The 23,624-nt window shown below is 41.6% G+C and overlaps 1 protein-coding gene across 1 annotated transcript in view; it reads left to right on the top strand.

Annotated features, from left to right (window-relative positions):
- erbin (erbb2 interacting protein) overlaps positions 1 to 23,624 on the top strand; it is a 92,793-nt gene that overhangs the window by 37,736 nt on the left and 31,433 nt on the right. Inside the window, exons 4-10 of the mRNA XM_037692240.1 lie at positions 6,083 to 6,161; positions 6,292 to 6,381; positions 9,261 to 9,317; positions 15,101 to 15,164; positions 15,329 to 15,403; positions 16,077 to 16,221; positions 21,734 to 21,806. Of these exons, the coding sequence (XP_037548168.1) occupies positions 6,083 to 6,161; positions 6,292 to 6,381; positions 9,261 to 9,317; positions 15,101 to 15,164; positions 15,329 to 15,403; positions 16,077 to 16,221; positions 21,734 to 21,806 (583 nt within the window). The remainder of the gene's footprint in view (positions 1 to 6,082; positions 6,162 to 6,291; positions 6,382 to 9,260; positions 9,318 to 15,100; positions 15,165 to 15,328; positions 15,404 to 16,076; positions 16,222 to 21,733; positions 21,807 to 23,624) is intronic.

Here is a 23,624-nt window from a genome sequence, read left to right as displayed (position 1 = left end):
ATATTTGACAGACTGATTTGTCTTAAAATGGCCATTTTACTCATGGATTTATAAAGATTTTAAACACATGCAGTCATTTACAAAAATCTTTTGCATTTGATTATTTATTGAATTACATTTATCACGTCATAGTATGGTTGCAAATATAAACAAGCTTAGAATGCAAAATTTGTTTAAATTCAGTTTAGAATAGAAAATTTCAGATATTTACGATAAACTGCATGAAACTGACACTCGCATAAGAAAACATCACAAGTTTTAGGAGAAAAAAGTTAAATGGAGACACATTTTCTAAAATCCTGGGCACACAAATTAAAGTCTTTTAGTGTTAATATCGTTTAATCTCAAGAACTAAAGAAGCAAAGTAAAAAGTTAAAGCCAAGTTAACATATGAGCTTAAGATCTTACTGAAATTACAATTGCATCAATCAAGCGGCACAAATTGTGTGGACATGGGATTGGAGGTATGCCTGCATTGTCTTGAGTTGCTTTGCCGAGAGGACCCAAAGGCAGTGGGGCAGCTCGGCACTCCTTGCCTTTACAGAGGGGGTTGGAGGCTCAGGTGATGGAAGCGCTGTTGTCGAGGTGGGCTTACAGCAAGGCTAACCTGTGGAGAACACCTCTTCTATCCAGTCTATCAAATGTCTGCATCTTGAAAAATAAAATGGGTTACCTGGATTTAACTACAAAACCGGATTCCAAAAAAGTTGGGACACTAAACAAATTGTGAACAAAAACTGAATGCAATGATGTGGAGGTGCCAACATCTAATATTTATTCAGAATAGAACACAAATCACAGATCAAAAGTTTACACTGAGAGAATGTATCATTTTAAGGGAAAAATCTGTTGTTTCCAAATTTCATGGCGTCAACAAATCCCAAAAAAGTTGGGACAAGTCCATTTTTACCACTGTGTGGCATCCCCCCTTCTTCTTACAACACTCAACAGACGTCTGGGGACAGAGGAGACCAGTTTCTCAAGTTTAGAAATAGGAATGCTCTCCCATTCATCATTCCAAAAAAGTTGGGACACTAAACAAATTGTGAATAAAAACTGAATGCAATGATGTGGAGATGGCAAATGTCAATATTTTATTCGTAATATAACATAGATGACAGATCAAAAGTTTAATCTGAGTAAATGTAACATTTTAAAGGAAAAATATGTTGATTCAAAATTTCACAGTGTCAACAAATCCCAAAAAAGTTGGGACAAGTAGCAATAAGTGGCTGGAAAAAGGAAATTGAGCCTATAACGAACAGCTGGAAGACCAATTAACACTAATTAGGTCAATTGACAACATGACTGGGTATAAAAAGAGCTTCTCAGAGTGTCAGTGTCTCTCAGAAGCCAAGATGGTAAGAAGATCACCAATTCCACCATTGTTGTGTAGAAAGATAGTGCAGCAATACCAGAATGGTGTTACCCAGCGTAAAATAGCAAAGACTTTTAAGTTATCATCATCAACCGTGCATAACATCATCAAAAGATTCAGAGAATCTGGAACAATCGCTGTGCGTAAGGGTCAAGGCCGTAAAACTCTACTGGATGCTCGTGATCTCCGGGCCCTTAAACATCACTGCACCTGAAACAGGAATACCACTATCAAGGAAATAACAGAATGGGCTCAGGAATACTTCCAGAAAGCATTGTCAGTGAACACAATCCACCGTGCCATCCACCGTTGCCAGCTGAAACTCTACAGTGCAAAGAGGAAGCCATTTCTAAGCAAGCTCCACAAGCTCAGACGTTTGCACTGGGCCAGGGGTCATTTAAAATGGAGTGTGGCAAAATGGAAGACTGTTCTGTGGTCAGATGAGTCACGATTTGAAGTTCTTTATGGAACACTGGGACGCCATGTCATCCGGACCAGAGAGGACAAAGATAGCCCAAGATGTTATCAACGCTCCGTTCAGAAGCCTGCATCACTGATGGTATGGGGTTGCATGAGCGCTTGTGGCATGGGCAGCTTGCATGTCTGTAAAGGCACCATTAATGCAGAGAACTATGTTCAGGTTCTAGAACAACATATGCTCCCATCTAGACGTCATCTCTTTCAGGGAAGACCCTGCATTTTTCAACACGATAATGCCAGACCACATTCTGCAGCAATCACAACATCATGGCTACGTAGGAGAAGGATCCGGGTACTGAAATGGCCAGCCTGCAGTCCAGATCTTTCACCTATAGAGAACATTTGGAGCATCATAAAGAGGAAGGTGCGACAAAGAAAGCCCAAGACGATTGAACAGTTAGAGGCCTGTATTAGACATGAATGGGAGAGCATTCCTATTTCTAAACTTGAGAAACTGGTCTCCTCTGTCCCCAGACGTCTGTTGAGTGTTGTAAGAAGAAGGGGGGATGCCACACAGTGGTAAAAATGGACTTGTCCCAACTTTTTTTGGATTTGTTGACGCCATGAAATTTGGAAACCACAGATTTTTCCCTTAAAATGATACATTCTCTCAGTTTGAACTTTTGATCTGTGATTTGTGTTCTATTCTGAATAAAATATTAAATGTTGGCACCTCCACATCATTGCATTCAGTTTTTCTTCACAATTTGTTTAGTGTCCCAACTTTTTTGGAATCCGGTTTGTACTATAAGACAAGAAAAGTGTGCAAACTGAGAGAGAATCCAGGGTTTCTTCCAGAACAATACCAACAATCACTTGTAGGATGTGAGATGGGGTTTTTAACAAACTACAAGTCTCCTCAGATGTCTTGTAGAGATTATGTGGCTTTTCTTAATTAACTAAATGATCATTTGGCAGGTTTAAGGTATGAAACCCAAATACAGTGAGGAAATCAGAGCCCCATCCAGGTGAACAGTCATTGTCTTTTGAAACCGCTGATGTCTGCAGGGTCCTGAATCACTTCAACAAGTGTGTGCGCTCCTTGCGGTGGCACCCTTTCTCTGCTAACAGAAATTTGGTCATGTGCACATGTAGGATACAGTATGTATGCTTATGATGCTGCTCTGAACGCATTCATATTTAGTACAAAAATACAAAAGTTCTAGGGAGGTTGCAGGGTGGGGTGTGAGTAATGATGTATTGGCTTTGGTGTCTCCTCAGCCACAGAGCATTAGTTAAGTGCAAACCCATACCTTTATTAATTTTTTAAATTCCACAGTCTTTGTGGGATGGGGAATAGGCATTTCCATTGCAGGGGCGGACCGCCCTCCTTGGATAACAGCAGTGGAAATATTGTGTCTTATCATGCATACGTTCTGTCAGAAGAAAATTTATAGACCTGTCAGTTTTTTTTCGCCAAAGAATCTGGTCTCTGGCTCTGGTCCTGAAACTGGTTTGTTGTGGTTTTTGAATGGTTTGGATTCATTTTACATTTAAATGAAAGAGAGTCATTTTTATTTATTTATTTTTTTTTACAATGAATTGAAATGTTTTGTAATCCATTTAGATCTTTAATTTGAATTGTAATGGTCTTTAAAAGGTGCTAATGTCTTTTGACTTACTGAAACTTGCAAAACCCTGAAGCACACAACATACTGGCAATAGCAGCTAGCTGTAGCACTTCTTGCAGAAATGTTTTCTTTCCGCCAGAATACCAGTGTGTATATTTCACAGGACAGTGAGTTATAGGTTTAAATAACAGCATTTGCATGAACCTCTTAGAAAGTTTAGGTACAGACTTGTTTTAAAACGGCAATTATCCACTTTGGTCTAGACTTCATTCAGTCTAACTTTTAGGTAAATTCCATTTCTCCAAAAAAACTGATTTAATTTAAAGTGTTATCTACAAAAGATAAAGTATTCAAGGAATAGTCAGATCTTTTTTGAAGTGACATTCACTCAGATATTTTTCAATACCTTATGATCTTATCATGTACATATCCCTTTATGTGTTCATAACTTTTCCACAGAACCCTATTTAAAAATACCCTGAATAACTCTCTTGGAATTACTTTTTGTAATAACCATAAAGTAGAAACTAACAGATAAAATTATTTATTTTAGTATTGTCTTGTTTTCAATATAAATTTCTGCAGAAAATGGTGATTTTGATGAGGGTCAGGTTTTCAAATTTGATAATTCAGACAGACAACAAGAATGGTAAAAAATTTAGTGTTTTGCAGCTGCTGGTGGGAGTCTGGATCCAGTTGCAGGAACAAATCTGCAGAGATATTATAGTTAGTGGACTGTATGTTTCAGGAAGCTTGTTTGTAAACAGAGAACAGACACTAAACTTCTCAAGCAGACGAGGTGGGCTCCACCTGTTTGAGCTCAGTGAGATGATGTCACCGTAACTGGTGAGAGGGCAGCTGTCGAGGAACGCTGTGATTAATATGGGCAGTGGGGCAACCCAAGGTTGGGGTACAAAAGATGAAGCAGGGGTCAAGCACGGGGAGTCAGAGGTCCAAAAACAAATCCAGAGGTCAGTTCGTAATCCAGAGTCCGTAGGTCAGAAGGAGTATTCATTACCAGGATCAGAGGGGCAGAACAAAATCAGATGAGGAGCAGGCAGAGCGGTAAATCCAAAAGACGGGCGAGGGGTCGAGACAAGAACATGAATGAAGCGCAGGACATCTAGTACCATGAAGAGTTTGATAATCTGGCAGAGCTTTGGTGTGGATGGGGCTCTAAGAGTCTGAGACAGATGCAGGGCATGGGCGCTGATTAGCGGCAGGTAAGTGGGCGTGGCAGGTTGCAGAGAGAGAAATATGACAGATTTAAAACGAATGAGCACAGTGCCAGCTAAGAATAACTACCATATTTTCCACCGTACATGTCGCATCACCCTATAAGTTGCATCAGTCCAAATATGTCTAATAAAGTGGAAAAATCCATGAATTTGTCGCTTCACTATATACGTCACATCTGTTATGCATCACAGCTGACTCGTCATGTTTGTTTTTGCGTCACCGCTGACAACCCGGAAATGTGGGCTGAACCCGGAAATGTGGGCCAGTGTTGTGCCAAAAATCGACTGGCTACCAAATGGCGGTCAAGGGAGTGTGCACCGGAGGACTTTTAACAAGAATTTAACAAGAGTAACACTTAAAAACTATTATATGTTTGCTCGAAACTATAGTAAATGTGTCTCTCAGTCTAACCTTTTTTTAATAAATGCACTTTGATGGTCAAATCAGCTGCATTTTCAAAAGCCAATACTTAGAAACATGAACGTGCAGAGTGCTACTCGGTCCATTTCTTCAAAATTTAACAAGATAATCACCTACAAAACAAATATTTGTTAGCTCGACTTTATATTAAAGGTGTCTCAGTTGAACTTTTACTTAATAAATACATTTTGACAGTCAGATCAGCTTAATTTCCCTAGAGCGGCGCAGCAAAATGAAGCTGATTTGGTTGCTCCAGGCAGACGGCGGTGGCAGGCTGTGGCAAGCCGGTTGTGTCATTAATAGCCACTTTTACATGATACAACGGCATTCCTTACTGCTCGAGTGCCATCTAGTGGCTGAAAATGATAGTGTTCTTTTTTTTTTTGTCAGAATGAATGAAAATGGTCATATCTCAACCTAAACTTGGTTTATAAATATGGGGAAAAAATCCATAAATACGTTCCTTCGGCCTTTAAGTCGCGGGGCATGTAAATTATGCAAAAAACTGTGACTTATAGGTCGAAAAATACAATAAATGTTTTCGGATTGTATGTTAGAATTTTTTTTTTTTTTTTGTGGTCCTTTTATAAAGCTGAGCTTCATGTTAGTGTTTACAATAAAAGGAGCTCATGCTGTCCTCAGAGCACTTTAGGCTAAGTGTTGTAGACACAAAACGAAGTAGAGGAAATAAACCTTAAAACTCGGTCATGTCCTCCTTGTAGTTTAAACATTGTCAATGTTTGGTTAAAGCTTCCAAACTGTCCGTCAAATAAGTTTTTTGTTTTCTTTCCCCTTATGTTCCATGTAGTGCTTCTCTCTGTGGCTGTTGGGAAAGAAAAGGTTGAAAGCCACCCTTCTTGTACTTGGACACAATGCTCAGGAATTTTTTTGCGTGTGTGTGTTTATAAAACTATGAAGGACATCACATGTAGTAGTTGTTTTGATTGATGGCTCTTGTATTTCTAAGTCATTGATGTCCACCCCCCTCCTCCAGGTATCCAGGAGTTTCCAGAAAACATCAAGAATTGCAAAGTCCTGACTGTTGTAGAAGCCAGTGTGAATCCTATATCCAAGTGAGTGTAAATGGATTTTGAGCATATTTTAGCTAAGTGTCACTCTTTGAATCTAACTCTGTAATGTTCTGATGCTGGACTGGGTTTTAGGAAACTTTTTGTGACTGATGCTGTCGTTCTGTGTTGTCAGGCTCCCAGATGGCTTCACTCAGCTTCTGAGTCTGACGCAGCTTTACCTGAACGATGCTTTCCTGGAGTTCTTACCAGCCAGCTTCGGCAGGTCAGTCTGTTCTCTGCTTTGTATCATGAAAGCAAACTGTAAGTCAGACATGATGTTTACCACTGAGTTATGGATTGAGTAAAGTAAGGCTGTTTTGAAGCAGAATTGTTGACTTCAAATAGCCATCACCCATCCATGCACTGATTAAGTGATGTAGAAGTGTCTCATAAAAAGCCAATGCAGGACAAATAAATCTTGGAATTTTGTTTTTGTTGTTTCGGCAGCTCCATTTTCAGAGGTCGTGATAGCAAGCAAACCTGAAAAATTTGATGATTGTTTAACTTTGAATGCCCTCCTTGATTCAACCTGGGCTCAAACCTGCAGCCTCAGGACTACAAGAGCACAGCACTGACCACCATGCTACTGTGGTCCCCTTAAAAATTATGCATTTATTGGACAGCAATTTTTTTACAAACATAGTGGGAAATAATCCAGATGCTTGATGTCTGCCAGTAAACATTCGTTCTACTAAAACATCAGTACTTTTTTTTTTACTGTGACTGATAATGTCAGAAACATGATCGTTTTTTTTTATTATTTTTCTTTTATGGCAGCAGATCTGTTTTTAGTAATAACATTTTCTGTACTACTGAACAGATTTTCATCTAACTACCATAAAGTAATGTTTGGATCAGCTGATAAACATTGGGGGTCAATGTCAAAATAGCTGCTACAGCTAAATGGCCTTGTAATTCACAAAAATGAGCAGACTTGTGAGTTTTACAGCTACTGAGCTAAACTTTGGTGTGGCTGTAGCTAAAAGTCATCCCCAACACACACACTGACATTTTGGCAGCACGACAGCTCAGTGGTTAGCCCAGCTGCCTCGCAGCAAGAAGGTCCTGGGTTCAATCCCCGGTTGGACCTGGGGTCTTTCTGTGTGGAGTTTGCATGTTCTTCTCGTGCTTGTGTGGGTTTTCTCCAGGCACTCCGGTTTCCTCCCACAGACCAAAAACATGCATGTTAGTCTGCCTTCATGTCCAGGCCTCCCTTGTAAAAGAGATCTGTGATCTCAGTGTGATTTGACTGGTTAAATAATAAATAAACAAATAAATAATAAATTAATTTAACAGATTGCACCAGACCTTTGTTTAAAACTTTGGCATTAGCTGTTGTAAGCAATCCGATTGTCTTGTTGGCAAAATATCTCATCAGTTGGAAGGTGACGTTTATTGAAACTCTCAAAGTCATCATTGGACGTAAATCTACAACTGAACTACCGTTGTCGTTTGAACAATTCAGGATGGCCACCATAGCTAATCATCCGGCTCAACAAAAGTAGTTTCTTTTAAAATGGATTTATTTTCTGCAGCATAAAGTTTTTGCCTGAAGCAATAAAGCTATAAAGAGTCAGGATTTTAGCCTCATGTTGTTATACGCAAACTTTGCTCTGTGCTCTCTCACAGCTCCTCAGTGCACAGAGGCTGTTTCCTTATTATGAAAATGTTGTTTCAAGACCATTTACCTGCTGTTCTTGACTTTCATTAATATAGATCGCTGTGGCAGATAAGACATCAGTTGGCCAGAAGTTTGCTGTCATTGTGACAAAGCTGCTTCATCTATTACAAGCTTCAGGTTAATATTGAGGCATTGATGTGTTGGATTTTGAGTATTTGACCTAGAAAACATAGACAAGTTCTCACTGGTCTCACTGATTGGGCTTTATGGATAGAATTTATTTAGCTGGACCAGCTAATGTAAAGTGTGAATTCCAACCCAACAATGGTCATTCAGGTCATCTGGACAGTTTATTTTTTTTGTTTTTTTTTGTTGAGAGACGTTTTGCTCTCCATCCAAAGGGTTTCATCAGTCTGAGGAGTCCCAAACAAACTGTTTTCCCCACTAAAGGCTCCCACATACTCGCTGGACCTCAGTCCTCGTGTACCGGATTAGACTCAAAGCAGACGCCCACAGGCACGTCTATGCAAAGATCAATTTTTAAGATCCGCATACGTGTACTCTGTGTCGCACAATAAACTGCCCGGCGACGGACTGTTTTGTATGCGACACCAATATATTAAATTCCTCTTCTTCATCCCTGATCCGGCTTTTTCTATTTTTTTTTTTTTTTTTTTTCAATATGCAAGTGATCTTTTCCTCCTCCGTTGATGTCGTGACTGAAATTGTGAGAAATGAAGGAATTTGTCACGAGCGAATTAAATTCAGGTCCAGCATGGCTGTGGGAGGGTCTGGAGGTTTTCTGGTGGGCTGGTCTGATGTGTGGGCTGCAGGACCAGTGCTCCCTGTCTTTTTATTTTTTAGAACTTTTTATTAACAACATATAAACACAGAACACCGCTGCAGCTGGGGCTGCCAGTTCTTGTTTATTTTTTTCTCGGGCTTTTAATTAGGTTAGAATCAGCCGCGATCCAATTATATGATAACATGACCTGCCATACAGCTCCAGATCTTCTGCTGCCTTTATTCACCTGTGCGTCCCCGACCATTAATAACTGAGTTGGGTTTTTTTCGGGTTCGGACCTGTAATTACTGTTCATTCATCGGGACGTGTGGGGTTCGGAAATTATGACTGCGGACTGGGGCCAGATCGGATCAGATTTTTTGGACCTGAATGCAGCTCTAGTCTCAGGGTGGTCGCTCAAGTATGAAGTCTCAACCGTCTGCGGACAGTGCGTGCAGTTTCCACACGGATTGAGGTCCGCCCGAGTCTGTGGGAGCCTTTATGGAGTTTTAGAGTGACAAATGTGCAGAAACCTTGCTGTAGCTCTTATATCAACTTAAAGATGTTTGCCAAGATGTGGTATATTTCTTGTCAAAAGTACAAGTGTACAACTGTGTAATTGCTATTCTACTCGTGGGTTTTTGTCAGACAAAAACAAAACATACAAGTGTGGTTCATGTACATTTCCTTGTTGCAGGCTGACAAAGCTACAGATCTTGGAACTGAGGGAGAACCAGTTAAAGATGCTGCCAAAGTAGGTTTTATGTATTTATTTATTTTTAATCTAAACCTTTGATACAGAGAAGTACATTTTATTATTTAACTAGAGAAATCACATTTTCTGCCAGTGTGCAGTGTGAATGTTGTTGAATGACTCTGCAGTGATTTGCTGAAGAAGCTGAAAGTAAAATTCAAGCTAAAAGACTCAAAACACCAGATAAAAGCTAAAATTAGCCAAAACTAGCTAAAAGCTCATGTCCTGAGTGAGCTGATTGTTTTGAGATATGAATGATTAAATAAGCTCAAAGGATATAGAGCTAGATACTGAACAAATGTATTGAAAAATGTTTAAAAACAGGAAATATACAACATTTGCACAACTAAAGAGCAACACGCCTGCATGTTTTAAAGTTTTCACCTATGCCTACTGTCACTTTCCTCCAACACTAATATTTTTCTGCTTCTCCTCCATCCTGCCTCAATTTTTACTTCCCCACCTCCAGCTGTGGTATTAAATTCCACTGTTACATAAAGGGCCTCTCTGCTCTGCCACTTGCTGTGACGGATTTTAGAATCGTCCACTAACTCACAGTGGTGAAGATTAATTCACAGTTTTCACAGGGAGACCAGACACCCCACAAGTATTGAAGTGCACCAGGTGCTTTTCACGGATGCTGTTTCTCCTTTTCGCCCTTTTTTATTTTATTTTAATTCCTCTTTTCATGCTTCTATTTATCATTTCATGGCCTTTCCATTTTCTTTGGTTAACTACTTTCTTTCAGTTCTCCTTGTGGTAAAGTGTCCTTTTTTTGTTCCCTGCACCTTTCAGTTAGTGGCAGGCCGGCCAGTGCTCAGAGTGCAGCTTGGTCCTGCAGCCTACAGACGATCTTCTTTTCTTGCTGTGTTTATGTGACAGAGGCCAGACCTGTTAAAAGCTGGAGGCCCAACAAAAAAAAAAAAAAAAGGACTAGTGACCGGGAAGGTGCCAGAGCAACTCACAAGCATTTCACGGATGTAAACAAATGTGTGCGTTCACAAAGGGGAGCAGCAGAAGTACTTTCAAAGCTAGTCTCATTTCTGTCTTTGTCTTGATCTGCATAGACACACATGCATAAACCAAACATCTGTCTGGATTTTAAAGAGTTCTTTTGTTTCTTTCTTCCAAGTGAGGCAGCAAAGCTTGTTCTTCCTCCTTTCAGCTTGCATGGGGGTTTGTGGTGTTCTTGCCAGTCCTGATGTGAGTCTGAAAAGCTGGACAACGCTGAGTTTCAGTGGCATGAGTAACGATATTCGCATTGCACCAAATCGTAGAGAGGTTTAAATTATTTTTATAACACATGTCATACGTGTGACATTCCTGTTCGATGAGAGACTGATGAAAGCAAAACAAGATTCCACAGTTATGGGCCTCGGCTGAAAATCAGTCCTGTTGAAGGAAACTCGTCGTACCTGCTGTGAAAGGCCATGGACCCAAACAGAGCATTGCTTTAGTTTCATTGTAAAATCTTGTTATTTTGACTGTTCCCTCTTCAGATGTCATGACAGCAAGTCATTAATACTAAAATACTAAGACCAAAAATAGACTAATACAAAAAAAAAAAAAAAAGAGTAAGTATTCTAGTATTACAGTAGTCCCTCGCTACTTTGCGGTTCAACTTTTGCGGATTCGCTATATCATGGTTTTTCAAAATAAGATTGGACATGACACAATTGGCTGCTACACTTCTCTACAATTTAAATTTAAAACATTACAGTATTTAAATTTAAATTGGTTATTTACACAGAAATAGGGAGATCGGGAGTAACAGGTGATGAGTGTGATTGCAGCCTGGCAGAGAGAGCAGAGTTCATGACATTCTCTCTCTTAGAGCGTTTAGAGTTTAGAAACATCGTTTAGAGTATGACAAGAGTGTGGTCAGGGTTTATAAAGCCTTAATTTATATATAAATACTAAAATAAACTACTACTACTTGTACTACTATCCCTATTTCGTGGTTTTTCACTTATTGTGGGGGTTCCGTACACTCCCCCCAGCGATGAACGAGGGACTACTGTAGTAATATTTTTTATATTAATCTTGTTTATGCTATTGTCTGTGTGTGACATAACTATTGCTGTGACCCTGTAATTTCCTGTAACGGATCAAAAAGCATCCATCCATCTCACTCTGTCCTCACTCCAACGACCTCCATGTTCTCTCCACTTGTCTCTATTTCTCCCCTTTGGTCTTTGTCGTTTTCTTTTTTCTGGCAGCTGGCACTCATTTTGGCCGCTTGTATCTGAGATCTCGTTCTTTCGGTCACAACACAAAGCTCATGACCATAGATGAGGGTAGGAACATAGATTGATCAGTAAATCGAGAGCTTTGCCTTTTGACTCAGCTCTCTCTTCACCACAACAGACCTGTACAACGCCCGCTTCACTGCAGATGCTGCACCTATCTGCTTATCGATATCACGCTCCATTTTTCCCTCATTTGTGAACAAGACCCCACTTGGGGCGGGATCTGCTCCCCGACCCAGAGAGGGCACTCTATCCTTTTCCGGCTCAAGACCATGGCCTTGGATTTGGAGGAACTGATCCTCATCCCGCCCACGTCACACTCTGCTGCGAACTGCTCCAGTGAAAGCTGTAGATCACGACCTGATGAAGCCAATAGGACCACATCATCTGCAAAAAGCAGAGACGCAATCCTAAGGCCACCAAAACGGATCCCATCAACACTTTGGCTGCGCCTAGAAATTCTGTCCATAAAAGTTATGAACAGAATTGGTGACAAAGAGCAACCTTGGCGGAGTCCAACTCTCACTGGGAACGAGCCCGACTTACTGCCGGCAATGTGGACCAGGTTCTTGACACCGGTCATACAAGGACCTAACAGTCTGTATCAAAGGGCCTGGTACCCCATACTCCCAGAGTACCCCCCACAGGGTTCCTCGAGGGACGAAGTCGAACGCCTTCTCCAAGTCCACAAAGCACATGTAGACTTGTTTGGGCAAACTCCCACGCACCCTCCAGGACTCTGCTGAGAGTGTAGAGCTGGTCCAGTGTTCCACAACCAGGATGAAAAATGCTCTGCTCCTCCTGAATCCGAAGTTCAACTATCCGACGGACCCTCCTCTCCAGAACCCCCAAATAGACCTTACTAGGGAGGCTTAAGATCGTGATCCCTCTGTAGTTGGAACACAGTCTATGGTTCCCCTTTTTGAATAGGGGGACCACCACCCCGGTCTGCCAATCCAGGGGAACTTCCCCCGATGTCCACGCAATATTGCAGAGTTGTGTAAGCCAACACAACCCTACAACATCCAGAGCCTTAAGGAACTCCGGGCGAATCTCATCCACCCCTGGGGCCCTGCCACCGAGGAGCTTTTTAACCACCTCGGTGACCTCAGCATCAGAGATTGGAGGGCCCGACCCAGAGTCCCCAGGCTCCGCTTCCTCAGTGGAAGACGTGCCGGTGGGGTTGAAGAGGTCTTTGAAATATTTTGCCCACCGAATTTAAGTCAGCAGCACACCACGCCCACTATAAACAGTGTTTGTTGTGTACCATACCGCTCCACACACACACACACACACACACACACACACACACACACACACACACCCCCGAGCCCCCGAGATTCCGGATGGTGGACCAGAATTGCCTCAAAGCCATGCGGAAGTCATTCTCCATGGCCTCTCTGAACTCCTCCCATGCCCGAGTTTTTGCCTCAGTGGCCACCTGAGCCGCATGCCACTTGGACTACCCGTACCTTTCAGCTGCTTCTGGGGTCCCACAGGCCAAAAAGACCTGATAGGACTCCTCCTTCAGCCTGACAGCATCCCTCACCGCTGGTTTCCACCACTGGGTTCGAGTGTTGCCGCCACGACAGGCACCGACAACCTTGCGGCCACAGCTCCGGTAAGCTGCCTCGACAATAGAGGCATGGAACATGGCCCACTCGGACTCAATGTCCCCTACCTCCCCCGGAACATGTTCGAAGTTCTCCCGGAGGTGGGAGTTAAAGCTCCGTCTCACAGGTCTGACCGGCATCCTCCCCCACCATCGGAGCCAACTCCGATGGTGGGGGAGGATGCCGGTAGGTAGTGGTCAGTGGACAGCTCCACCCCTCTTTTCACCTGAGTGTCCAAGACATGTGGTCGCAGATCAGATGAGACAACAACAAAGTCGATCATTGAACTGCGACCTAGGGTGTCCTAGTGCCAAGAGCACATATGGACACCCTTATGCTTGAACATGATGTTTGTTATAGACAATCCATGACGAGCACAGAAGTCCAACAACAGAACACCACTCGGGTTCAGATCAGGGGGGCCGTTCCTCCCAACCACACCCCTCCAAGTCTCTGTCATTGCCCACGTGAGCATTGAAGTCCCCTAGCAGGACAAGGGAGTCCGCAGGAGGTGCACTCTCCAGTACCCCCTCCAATGACTCCAAAAAGGGTGGGTAACCTGAACTGCCGTTTTGTGCATAAGCATAAATGACAGTCAGAACCCGTCCCCCCACACGTAGGTGGAGGGAGGCTACCCTCTCATTCACTGGGGTGAACCCCAACACACAGGCACCAAGATGGGGGGCAATAAGTATGCCCACTCCTGCTCGGCGCCTCTCATCAGGGACAACTCCAGAGTGAAAGAGTGTCCAACCCTTCTCAAGGAAACTGGTTCCAGAGCCAGAGCCATGCGTAAAAGTGAGTCCGACTATTTCTAGCTGGAACCTCTCAACCTCACACACCAGCTCAGGCTCCTTCCCCACCAGAGAGGTGACATTCCACGTCCCAATAGCCAGCTTCTGTAGCCAAGGATCAGACCGCCATGGTCCCCGCCCTCGGCCACCACCCGTCCCACATTGCACCCGACCCCTTTGGCCCCTCCCACAGGTGGTGAGCCCATGGGAAGGGGGACCCACATCTCCTCTTCGGGCTGTGCCTGGCCGAGCTCCATGGGTAAAAGCCCTGCCACCAGGCACTCACCAGCGTGCCCCGCCTCCAGGCCTGGCTCCAGAGTGGGGCCCCGGTGACCCTCGTCCGGGCGAGGGAACTTTGAGTCCATTTATTTTTCTCATCATAGGGGTGTTTCGGCTGCACTTTGTCTGGTCCCTCACCTAGGACCTGTCTGCCTTGGGTGACCCTACTAGGGGCGTGAAGCCCCTGACAGCATAAAGTTAAACTAATATTAGTTAAAATTAACCGAGGATAAAAGAGGAAAAACACGTATCTTCCAAAAGAATATTTTAAATATTTTGTACGAAAAAGTAATGTTTTAAAAAGTTTATTTTGGTTTATCTCGTATTGTTTTTAATATATATTTTTTAAAGGCTCAGCATTTTTTGAACAAATCAATATTGTCTGCCACTTCCTTAAAGGTCAATCAACATTTGTCTCATGGTTCATGAGATATTTTGTTAACAGAAACATGTGGTTGACTCTGAAATAGCTGATACATTTTTAAACAAAAATCTTTTGCGGTTAGTTGGCTCTCAAATTGTGTTTTGGGATCAGTCTCAGCTAGTACCTAACAGAATGTTTGGTTAGTGTCTGTAAGGCTGAATTCTAGCCACTATTAAGTTGCCTAACTATGACAGCCATTTTGAGGTCCAGTACTTCAAAAGTTATTCGGTTGTAGATGTACATGTTTCATTCAGATTCATCTAGAGGCTGACAAGATATTTTTAAAGAACATGCACAAATACACAAACAAGGACAGGATTATGGTTGTCAGCAGTGGGTGATGATCTAGAAATAGGTTATTGTTTCCTGTCCATATAGCTCATGCGATTTTACTGAATGTTTGTTTCTTCCTGTGCGTTAATAGAAGCATGCAGAAGCTCACGCAGCTGGAGAGGCTGGACCTGGGCAGTAATGAGTTTGCTGAAGTGGTGAGTGTCTGTCACCGCCCAAAACACACCACCTCTCTGGAGGTGACCTCACCTCTTCCTTCCTTTAGAGTACAGTTGGAACACAAGTACAGGGGTTGAAGTTTCATTTTCTTACATCCATCCTCGTCTGACCTGTATTCACTGTGCCCTTTCTGCTTCTGCAGCCGGAGGTCTTGGAGCACCTGAATGGACTCAAAGAGCTGTGGCTGGATGGGAACAAACTGACTTATCTTCCCGGGGTAGGACTCACAGGAATGTTTTCACTCACTGCTCTGTCCAAAAACATTATCTTGAGATAATTTCCCTCGCTTTCCTTGAGCCATCTGTCTTCTTACATTTCCATCAAATAAAACAGCAGTCAGTCTGAAACACTCTTTTAGCTCACAGTTTTCAAACGGTTGAGGTTGCTGACATCTTCATTTTTGAACAATAAGTCTGGAAGTGATTTTAAAAAGAATTGATTTTTCTAAAACATGAATGATTTATAATGTGTATATATATATATATAATTTATTAGGCTTGATTCTTTCTCTAAGCAAATGATCTGCTTGCAGAAAATGTGTCACAGCTTTAGTTCTACTGGCAGGCTGTTCATCACATCAGCTGCAGTTACATGCTGGCTTTTTATTGGCAATAAGGCAAATAAAACCAAAGCTGCTGCTCTACGTTTTCCTTCATGTCTCATAGACTTTTGTTTAAAATATGAAAATACACCCAAGACTGATTTCAGCTTAAAAATAGTGGTAGAATATTAATCATTACAAATACTTTAAAAATGTTACATTTTTAAGTACTTTTTTATTTTATGTTAAATATAAAATATTTCAGTTAAGGGTCATTAAGTATTGCTTTCACACACTACTAATGTGAAAGTAGTTATTTTTTCCTACATGCCCCCCTTTGTTTGTCCAGATGTTTGGGATGCTAAAACAGCTGGTTTACCTGGATGTGTCAAAGAACCACCTGGAAATGGTTGATGAAAAAATCTCCGGCTGTGAAAATCTGCAGGACCTCCTCCTCTCAAACAACGCCATCACTCAGCTGCCCGGCTCAATCGGTAAACACTTTGTCTCTATTGTTCACAAATATCCTGATAAAGCTGTCTTAAATACTCCTTTATTACTCCTTCGCTACTTCCATTTGTTTATAAACAGTTTTCTTCCAAATATTAGGAAAAAATAAATCATTAGATCTATATATACTTATGTAACTAAATGTCTTTACAAGACAGTGGTGAGACCAGCTTTGTTGTATGGTCTGGAGACAGAGACATTGAGAAGAAGACAGGAGAAAGAACTGGAGGTGGTGGAAATAAAGATGTTGAGGTTCTCCTTAGGAGTGACAAGGATGGATAAGATTAGGAATGAGATCATCAGAGGTACAGCACAGGTTGAACAACTGGCAGATAAAGTTGTAGAGACCAGACTGAGATGGTTTGGACATGTCCAGAGGAGGGACAGTGGGTATACTGGTAGAAGGATGTTAGAAATGCAGCTGCCAGGAAAAAGACAAAGAGGAGACATATGGATGCATATAGAGAGGACATGGAGGTAGATGACTTGCTGTGGTGACCCCTGAAGAAGGAAAATCTGAAAGAAGAAGAAGAAGAAAAAAATATTAAACTAAATCAAATTTACAACAGTGGTGGTGCAGAGGTTAGAGAACGTGAGCCAGGAATCGGAAGGTTGCTGGTTCGACTCCCCGGACTGACAACATCAAAATGTGGGTGGGATAGGTGAAGTGCACACACCTGCCCCCATTTCCCCCACTCTGTGCCCTTGAGCAAGGCCCTTAACCCCCACCATCTGCTCCCCTGGGTGCCCTAGGTGGCAGCTCTGCTCCACACAGAGGGCTGTGGTAACTCGGTGGTCTGTGGTTGCATTGAAGGGCATCCGGTGTAAAAATAATCACTAAGTCTTCGTGTGTATTAGTTTGCTGTGGCGACCCCTGAAGAAGGGAGCAGCCGAAAGAAGAAGAAAATTTTCTTTTCATTAACTTATGTAAGAAAGTGACCTTGATCCATCCATTGTCTTTTACCCGCTTCTTCCATTTTGGGTCACGGGGGTCACCGGTGCCCGTGTCCAGCAATCACTGTGCGAGGGGCGGGTACACCCTGGACACGTCTCCAGTCCATCACAGAGACACATAGAGACAAACGAGACAAACAACCATTCACTCTCTCACTCACACCTAAGGACAATTTAGAGTTACCAATCAGTCTAACATGCATGTTTTTGGTCTGTGGGAGGAAACCGGAGTACCCGGAGAAAACCCACGCATGCACGGAGAGAACATGCAAACTCCACCCAGAAAGGCCAACATTTTTCAGTCAGGTCATCTGGACAGTTTCTTTTTTTTTTTTTTTTTTTTTCTTTTGCGCTGAAACGTTTCGCCTTCGATCCAGAAGGCTTCATCAGTCAAGGAAACACACAACAAAACTGATTCTTCCCCCAACAGCTTACTCCAAAGTGGAACAAACCAAACCAAAGTGGAAAAATGTTGGATTGTATACCTGGATTATTGAGCATGGACTTTGTTGTTTTCAACCAGTTTGACAAGACTGTCAACAAGGAAGAGGGCCGGCAATGGAGGAGGGGCCGTACCAAAGAGACCATCTTATCACAAGCAGAACTGGTTTGTTCCACTTTGGAGTAAGCTGTTGGTGGAAGAGTCAGTTTTGTTGTGTGTTTTCTTGACTGATGAAGCCTTCTGGATCGAAGGCGAAACGTTTCAGCACAAAAAAAAAAAAGAAACTGTCCAGATGACCTGAGTGAAAAATGTTGGATTGTGTACCTGGATTATTGAGCATGGACTTTGTTGTTCACCCAGAAAGGCCCCCAGACTGGGATTTGAACTGGGGACCTGCGCGCTGAGAGGCAGCAGCTCTACCATTTGCACCAGTGACCTTGATCATTTAAAAAATAATATTCCTTCATCTCAGCCAGCGATCTGCATTCTGAGGCTCTGGAGCCACACGTGGCTCTTCAGTCCCTCCGCAGTGGATCCTTAAAACTTGAGTCAGAAAAATGATGAACCTGAGAAATGTTTCTACATAATTTAACAAAAGGAAACGGTTGTCTTCAGCTGTTTTTCCATTGATGTATTTTTAGGGCCTTAGAAATGCAGAAAACACTGATGGAATCACAAAACTTCACGTTAAAAGTGGAATTTAGTGTAAAACGCTGAATGTTGCAGAACTTTCTTTCTCGTCTTTGTGATCTGATGAAGGATGAGAGCTGCAGCCTCCTGTCTGTGTGATGTGAGGAGAGGGCTCAAAACAAAGAGGTCTGCTGCAGCCTGCAGGCATCCGGAAATTAAAACATTTAACACAAAGCAAAGTTTATAGCAGAACAAGATCTAAACTAAGCTTATGAATTAGGAGAGCACCCTTCCAGTATGTTTTGTCAAATGCCGCAATAAAATGTGACAACCTGAAAAACTGAAGTGTCAAATCAAAACAATGGGGAAATGTGATAATCTTATCACTGTCATCACATGCGAGACTTATTTTACAAAAAGACAAGAAGGTTATTATTTAAAAATGACTAACAGGCAGACTTAAAATACCTGAATAAATAAAGCATGCACTTTTTAGATGAATTAAAACACTTGTATTTTTATGTTTTTGTTACATTTTGTCAAAACTCGTGAAATGTTAAACATTCACCTGTTGAATTGGTAAAAATATATCAGTCCACTATATAATAAGATATGTTTTAGGTGAAAAATTGAACTGCATTTCAAAGAAATACTGAATTTGAGGGGAAATGTCTTCATAGGGCCCTACGTGTGCAGAATTTCTGCAGCAGAGTGACTAAAGATACAAGTAGGGTGGACTTCCTGTAGGAAACCAGTTTCTATCAGTCATTAGCAGATTAGTGAATTTCCACTTTGGGAGACATAGTTTTTATCTGTCCATCAATTTATTTTATTGTGTACATGTACAGCTTTCTGTCCTCTCAGCACCAGAGTTTGACTGACTCAGTTTCTTCACCTGCTCCTTTTAGCTTGTTGTTTATGCAACTGCATGACATACTTTACTGTCCCGATAAATTAATCTTTAATAAGTTAATCTTATAAGAATCTGAAAAATAAAACTCTGCCTTTTAATAAAATCTTGTCACGTTAAGAACTTTAAATGAATAAAGGCTATTGCTCTGTTCTGTCATTTTAAAACTGTTTTAGATAAATCAAAAATTCTGATCTTTTTTTTTTTAATTTAATTACCAGGTACTTTAATCTGCAACTTAGTTGTTTAGTTCTGAAGTTAGCTACTTACCGATTTTTCCTCCGTACACGTCACACCGCCCTGTGTCGCATCAGTGCATATATGTCTAATAAAGTGGAAAAAAAACATCAGTGCGTCGCTTCGCTGTATACGTCACATTTATTATGTGTCACTGCTGACACGTCACGTTTGTTACATGTTTCATCGCTGACAAACCGGAAATGTGGGCCGCTCTGCCAAAAATTGATTGACTGCCAAATGGCGGGAGCGTGCACAGGAGGACTTTAACAAGAATTTTAACAAGATTAACACTTAAAAACAATTGTTTGTTTGCTCAACTTTATAGTAAAGGCGTGTCTCGGTCTAATTTTTCCTTAATAAAAAGACTTTAACAGTCAAATCAGCTGCATTTCAAAAATATTTGCAGCCTCGGTGCTCCGGGAGCGAGCAGACAGGGAGGAAATTAGAAAGGAGGGACGCTGCACATTTCTTTGAAATTTAACAAGAAAAGCACCCAAAACAATTATTTGTTTGCTCGACATTATAGTAAAGATGTGTCTCTGTTGAACTTTGACTTAATAAATTCACTTCAATGGTCAAATTAGCTGCATGTCGCCGGGGCGGTGCAGCAAAATGAAGCTGGTTTGACGGTTGCGCCAAGCGAGCTGGACGAAGGTGAGAAGCTATTGCAAGATGATTGTCATTAATATCCACTTTTACCTATTACATGATGCAACAGCATGCCATACTGCTCGAGTGCCATCTAGCAGCTGAAAATGGTAGTGTTCAATATTTTCAGTCAGAATGAATGAAAACGGTCATATCTCAGCCAAAAATTTGTTTATAAATATGGGAAAAATCCATAAATACGTCGCTTCGGTGTATAAATTGCAGGGCATGCAAATTGTGCAAAAACTTTGACTGATAGGCTGAAAAATACGGTAATTTACTTATTTTCACAAACGGGGAAGGCTCAAACAGGTCTGCATCATCATCTGCTGTTGCCAAGCACAAAGGAGTAGTTGGAAATATCCTCCCTCCATCTGTTCGTCTGTGAATGTTGTGAGTGTGATAACTTGAAAATTAAGTAAAGTACCGACTTCCATTTTGGTGTGTGGCTGCATGTAGGTGTAAGAGAAATATCTTTAAAAAACTGGGATGCCACGTCAAAATTCAAGATCCACCACCGTATATAATGTTCAACCAGCCACCCCAATAATTTGAGGAAAGTATTCTTTTAAGAAATATCAAAACTAGAAAGGTTTCCTCAATTGACTGGGGTGGCCGAAGATTAATCTATAGTGGCCAAGACCACCGCTGGCCACCCTCTAGCTCCTCCATTACACCCGGTGGTGGATAAAACTGCTCCCTCCACTTGTCAGGATGTCACTCTGCGCAGCCTTGGACAAGAAAAAAGCTCTCTCTCTCTCTTCTTATACACAATGTAACGCCTACCCACATGAACTGCACCAAAACATTAAGGTTTAATTGCATCCTGTGTTCAGTTCCAGTCCAGAAAAGCACTCATCTTGAAAACTACAAACATTCGCTATTCAAATCCTTCAACAATGGGGGGCATCAACGTACCTCTTGTTTTTAACAGATGAGCATTAATTTCATATACAGAACTATTTTTTCCCTTTTACCCTAGCACTTAAAGATAGAAATATGCATAAGTTTGTAAATTTTAACATATTTTTTTAGTTTATTAGATGTTGTATACACTTACTTTTAAGTATGAATCAGTTGTGTTATCTTTAATTTATAGAGGAAGTTGATTTTGTGGTATTTATTTACAGTTTTTTTTATTTTAGTAGGCGAGAGTACCCTTTTAGATGTAAACATTTAAGAGCCCTGATCTGGTCAGGTTTGTTCTCTTAAAGCCAGTGTGATCAGTCATGTGCACAAAATGTTTGCAGCAAATTAATTATTTTCAATATTATTTTTGTTTGTTTATATTTTTGTCAATTCAAAATTTGAACGCTAATCATGAATTGATCCACACAAATAGACAAATAATAACTGGGATTTGGTAAATAAAACTTGGACTACATTTGCTTGAAAATGATGTTTTGACATATTAAAACATAATGTGCACATTTAGAACTACTTTGTTGTTCATTCCGTGGACAAAATAGGTTCAGACCTAGTTCACTACACAGGAAAACAAAGTCAGCTGAGCCGATGTAGATCCCTGTCAATATCTGGGTTGTATTGATGTCAGTTCTAATGAATCTAATTAACTACTCTAATGGATACTTCTCTTTAGTGGTTAAACAGTGATTGAGAATCAATAATAGCACTGGGTGATTGTTTAGTCTAATCCAGTTTGTGTTTTTAGGCTCCTTGAAGAAACTGACGGCGCTGAAAGTGGACGAAAACCAGCTGATGTACTTACCAGACTCCATTGGGGGGTGAGTGTTGGAGCAGCATCTTTAATGTCAGTGGATTATTTTTATTATGCATCAACTGATCACAAATCCAGGCTAAATCTGATGTAATACTGAACGTTATGGTCTTTGGTATGTTCTGATGTGTGCTGAGCATATTCTGAGACATGCTAACACTCAAAGATTTGTGAACATGCTGAATAATAGGGTTTGATTGAAATGGCGTCTTTTTTGTGGAGGAGCTAATGCTTAATAAGACTGGCAAGAATGTCCCTACATGAAGTACTTATGGATCCAATCAACGGCAACTTTTCCCAGGTTGATCATGTGCACAGCAGACAGGTAAATCCAGCTACAGGCCGCTGCTGAATACAGAGTATGCTTGCATTACATGCTGAACATTTATATACTTTGAACCACTGTGAAAAGATTGGACTTTATTTAATTAAAAACATTTCACTTCCACATCTGGAAGTTATATCTTTATTTGTATTTTTTATTAAATGTTTTGAAACATCGTCAGTTATCACTATATATCAATACATTTCTGTGTGTATGTTGACTCATTATGTGATAAAGCCTATGGTTTAAGTTTAGTCCCATACAAGGAGTTTTTATTTGGTGTGTGCAGTCGTTTTTTTTTTTTTTTGCACAAGGAGGAATTTACTTTTGTTTTGGGAGTACTGTAGAAGGTTCCTATGCAGTCTGGAAAAAGTCTGGAATTTATTTTATCTATTTATATTTTTCAATCCATCCATCACCTTCGTCATGTTTTGGTGTTGGGTCACTGGGGCAGCAGCTTGAGCAGGGCAGTCCAGACATCTCTTTCCACAGCCACCTCTTCTAGCTCTTCTGGGAGGACCCCACGGCATCCCCAGGCCAGCTGAGAGACATAGTCTTTCCAGTGTGACCTGGGTCTTCTCCGGGGCCTCTTCACAGTTGAACACGGTCGAACGCCTTCTCCTAGTCCACAAAACATGTAGACTGGATGGGCAAACTCCCACGACCCCTTGAAGACCCTAGTGAGGGTAAAAAGTTGGTCCAGTCTTCTACTTTCAGGATGGAACATGCATTGTTCCTCCTGGATCTGAGGTTCAACCAACGATCAGACTCGCTTCTCCAGTACCCCTGAATAGACCTTACCAGGGAAGCTAAAGAGAGTGATGCCCCTTTAAGTGGAGAACACCCCCTGGTCCCCCTTTTTGAAGAGGGGAACCACCACCCCAGTTTGCCAATCCAGTGGCACTGCCCCTGATGTCTATGTGATGTTGCAAAGGCATGTCAACCAAGACAGCCCCACAACATCCAGAGCCTTAAGGAAATCAAGGTGGATCTCTTCCACCCCCAGAGCCCTGCCACCATGGAGCTTTTTAACAACCTTGTTGACCTCAGCCACGATTATGGACAGATCAACCCCGAAGTTCCTCGACTTAACATAAAAGTCCAGATGGATGACTGCCAACGACCCACCTGCAGCTTAACTAGACCCGCAGCCGCTGCGTCAGGGGACGTGCGCGGTCTACGACCATATAAGTCAGAGTCAGAGATTCTTTATTGTCATTTGCACCTCATGTGGTACATGTGGTGGAGCGAAATTATGTACACAGGGTCCCAGTTACATCCAACAACAAAATGTAAAAGAAAAACAATGATAACATCTAAGATATGAACTAAGAAACACATCAACTAAATATACACTAAGCACTCATAACATAAAAACATTACATCGAACATCAGCACAAACATGAACATGAGTTTGTGTGAGCAGATGAGCACGCATGAACACATCAACATTGAAACAGATCAGCAGCAACATTGAAACAGATCAGCAGCAACATGGAA

The sequence above is a fragment of the Nematolebias whitei genome, chromosome 18 (genome assembly GCF_014905685.2).
Source record: "Nematolebias whitei isolate Nwh7 chromosome 18, NemWhi1, whole genome shotgun sequence".
Lineage (NCBI taxonomy): Eukaryota > Metazoa > Chordata > Actinopteri > Cyprinodontiformes > Rivulidae > Nematolebias > Nematolebias whitei.
The sequence above is the reverse complement of the archived record's forward strand: the minus strand, read 5'-3'. Positions and strand labels throughout refer to the sequence as shown.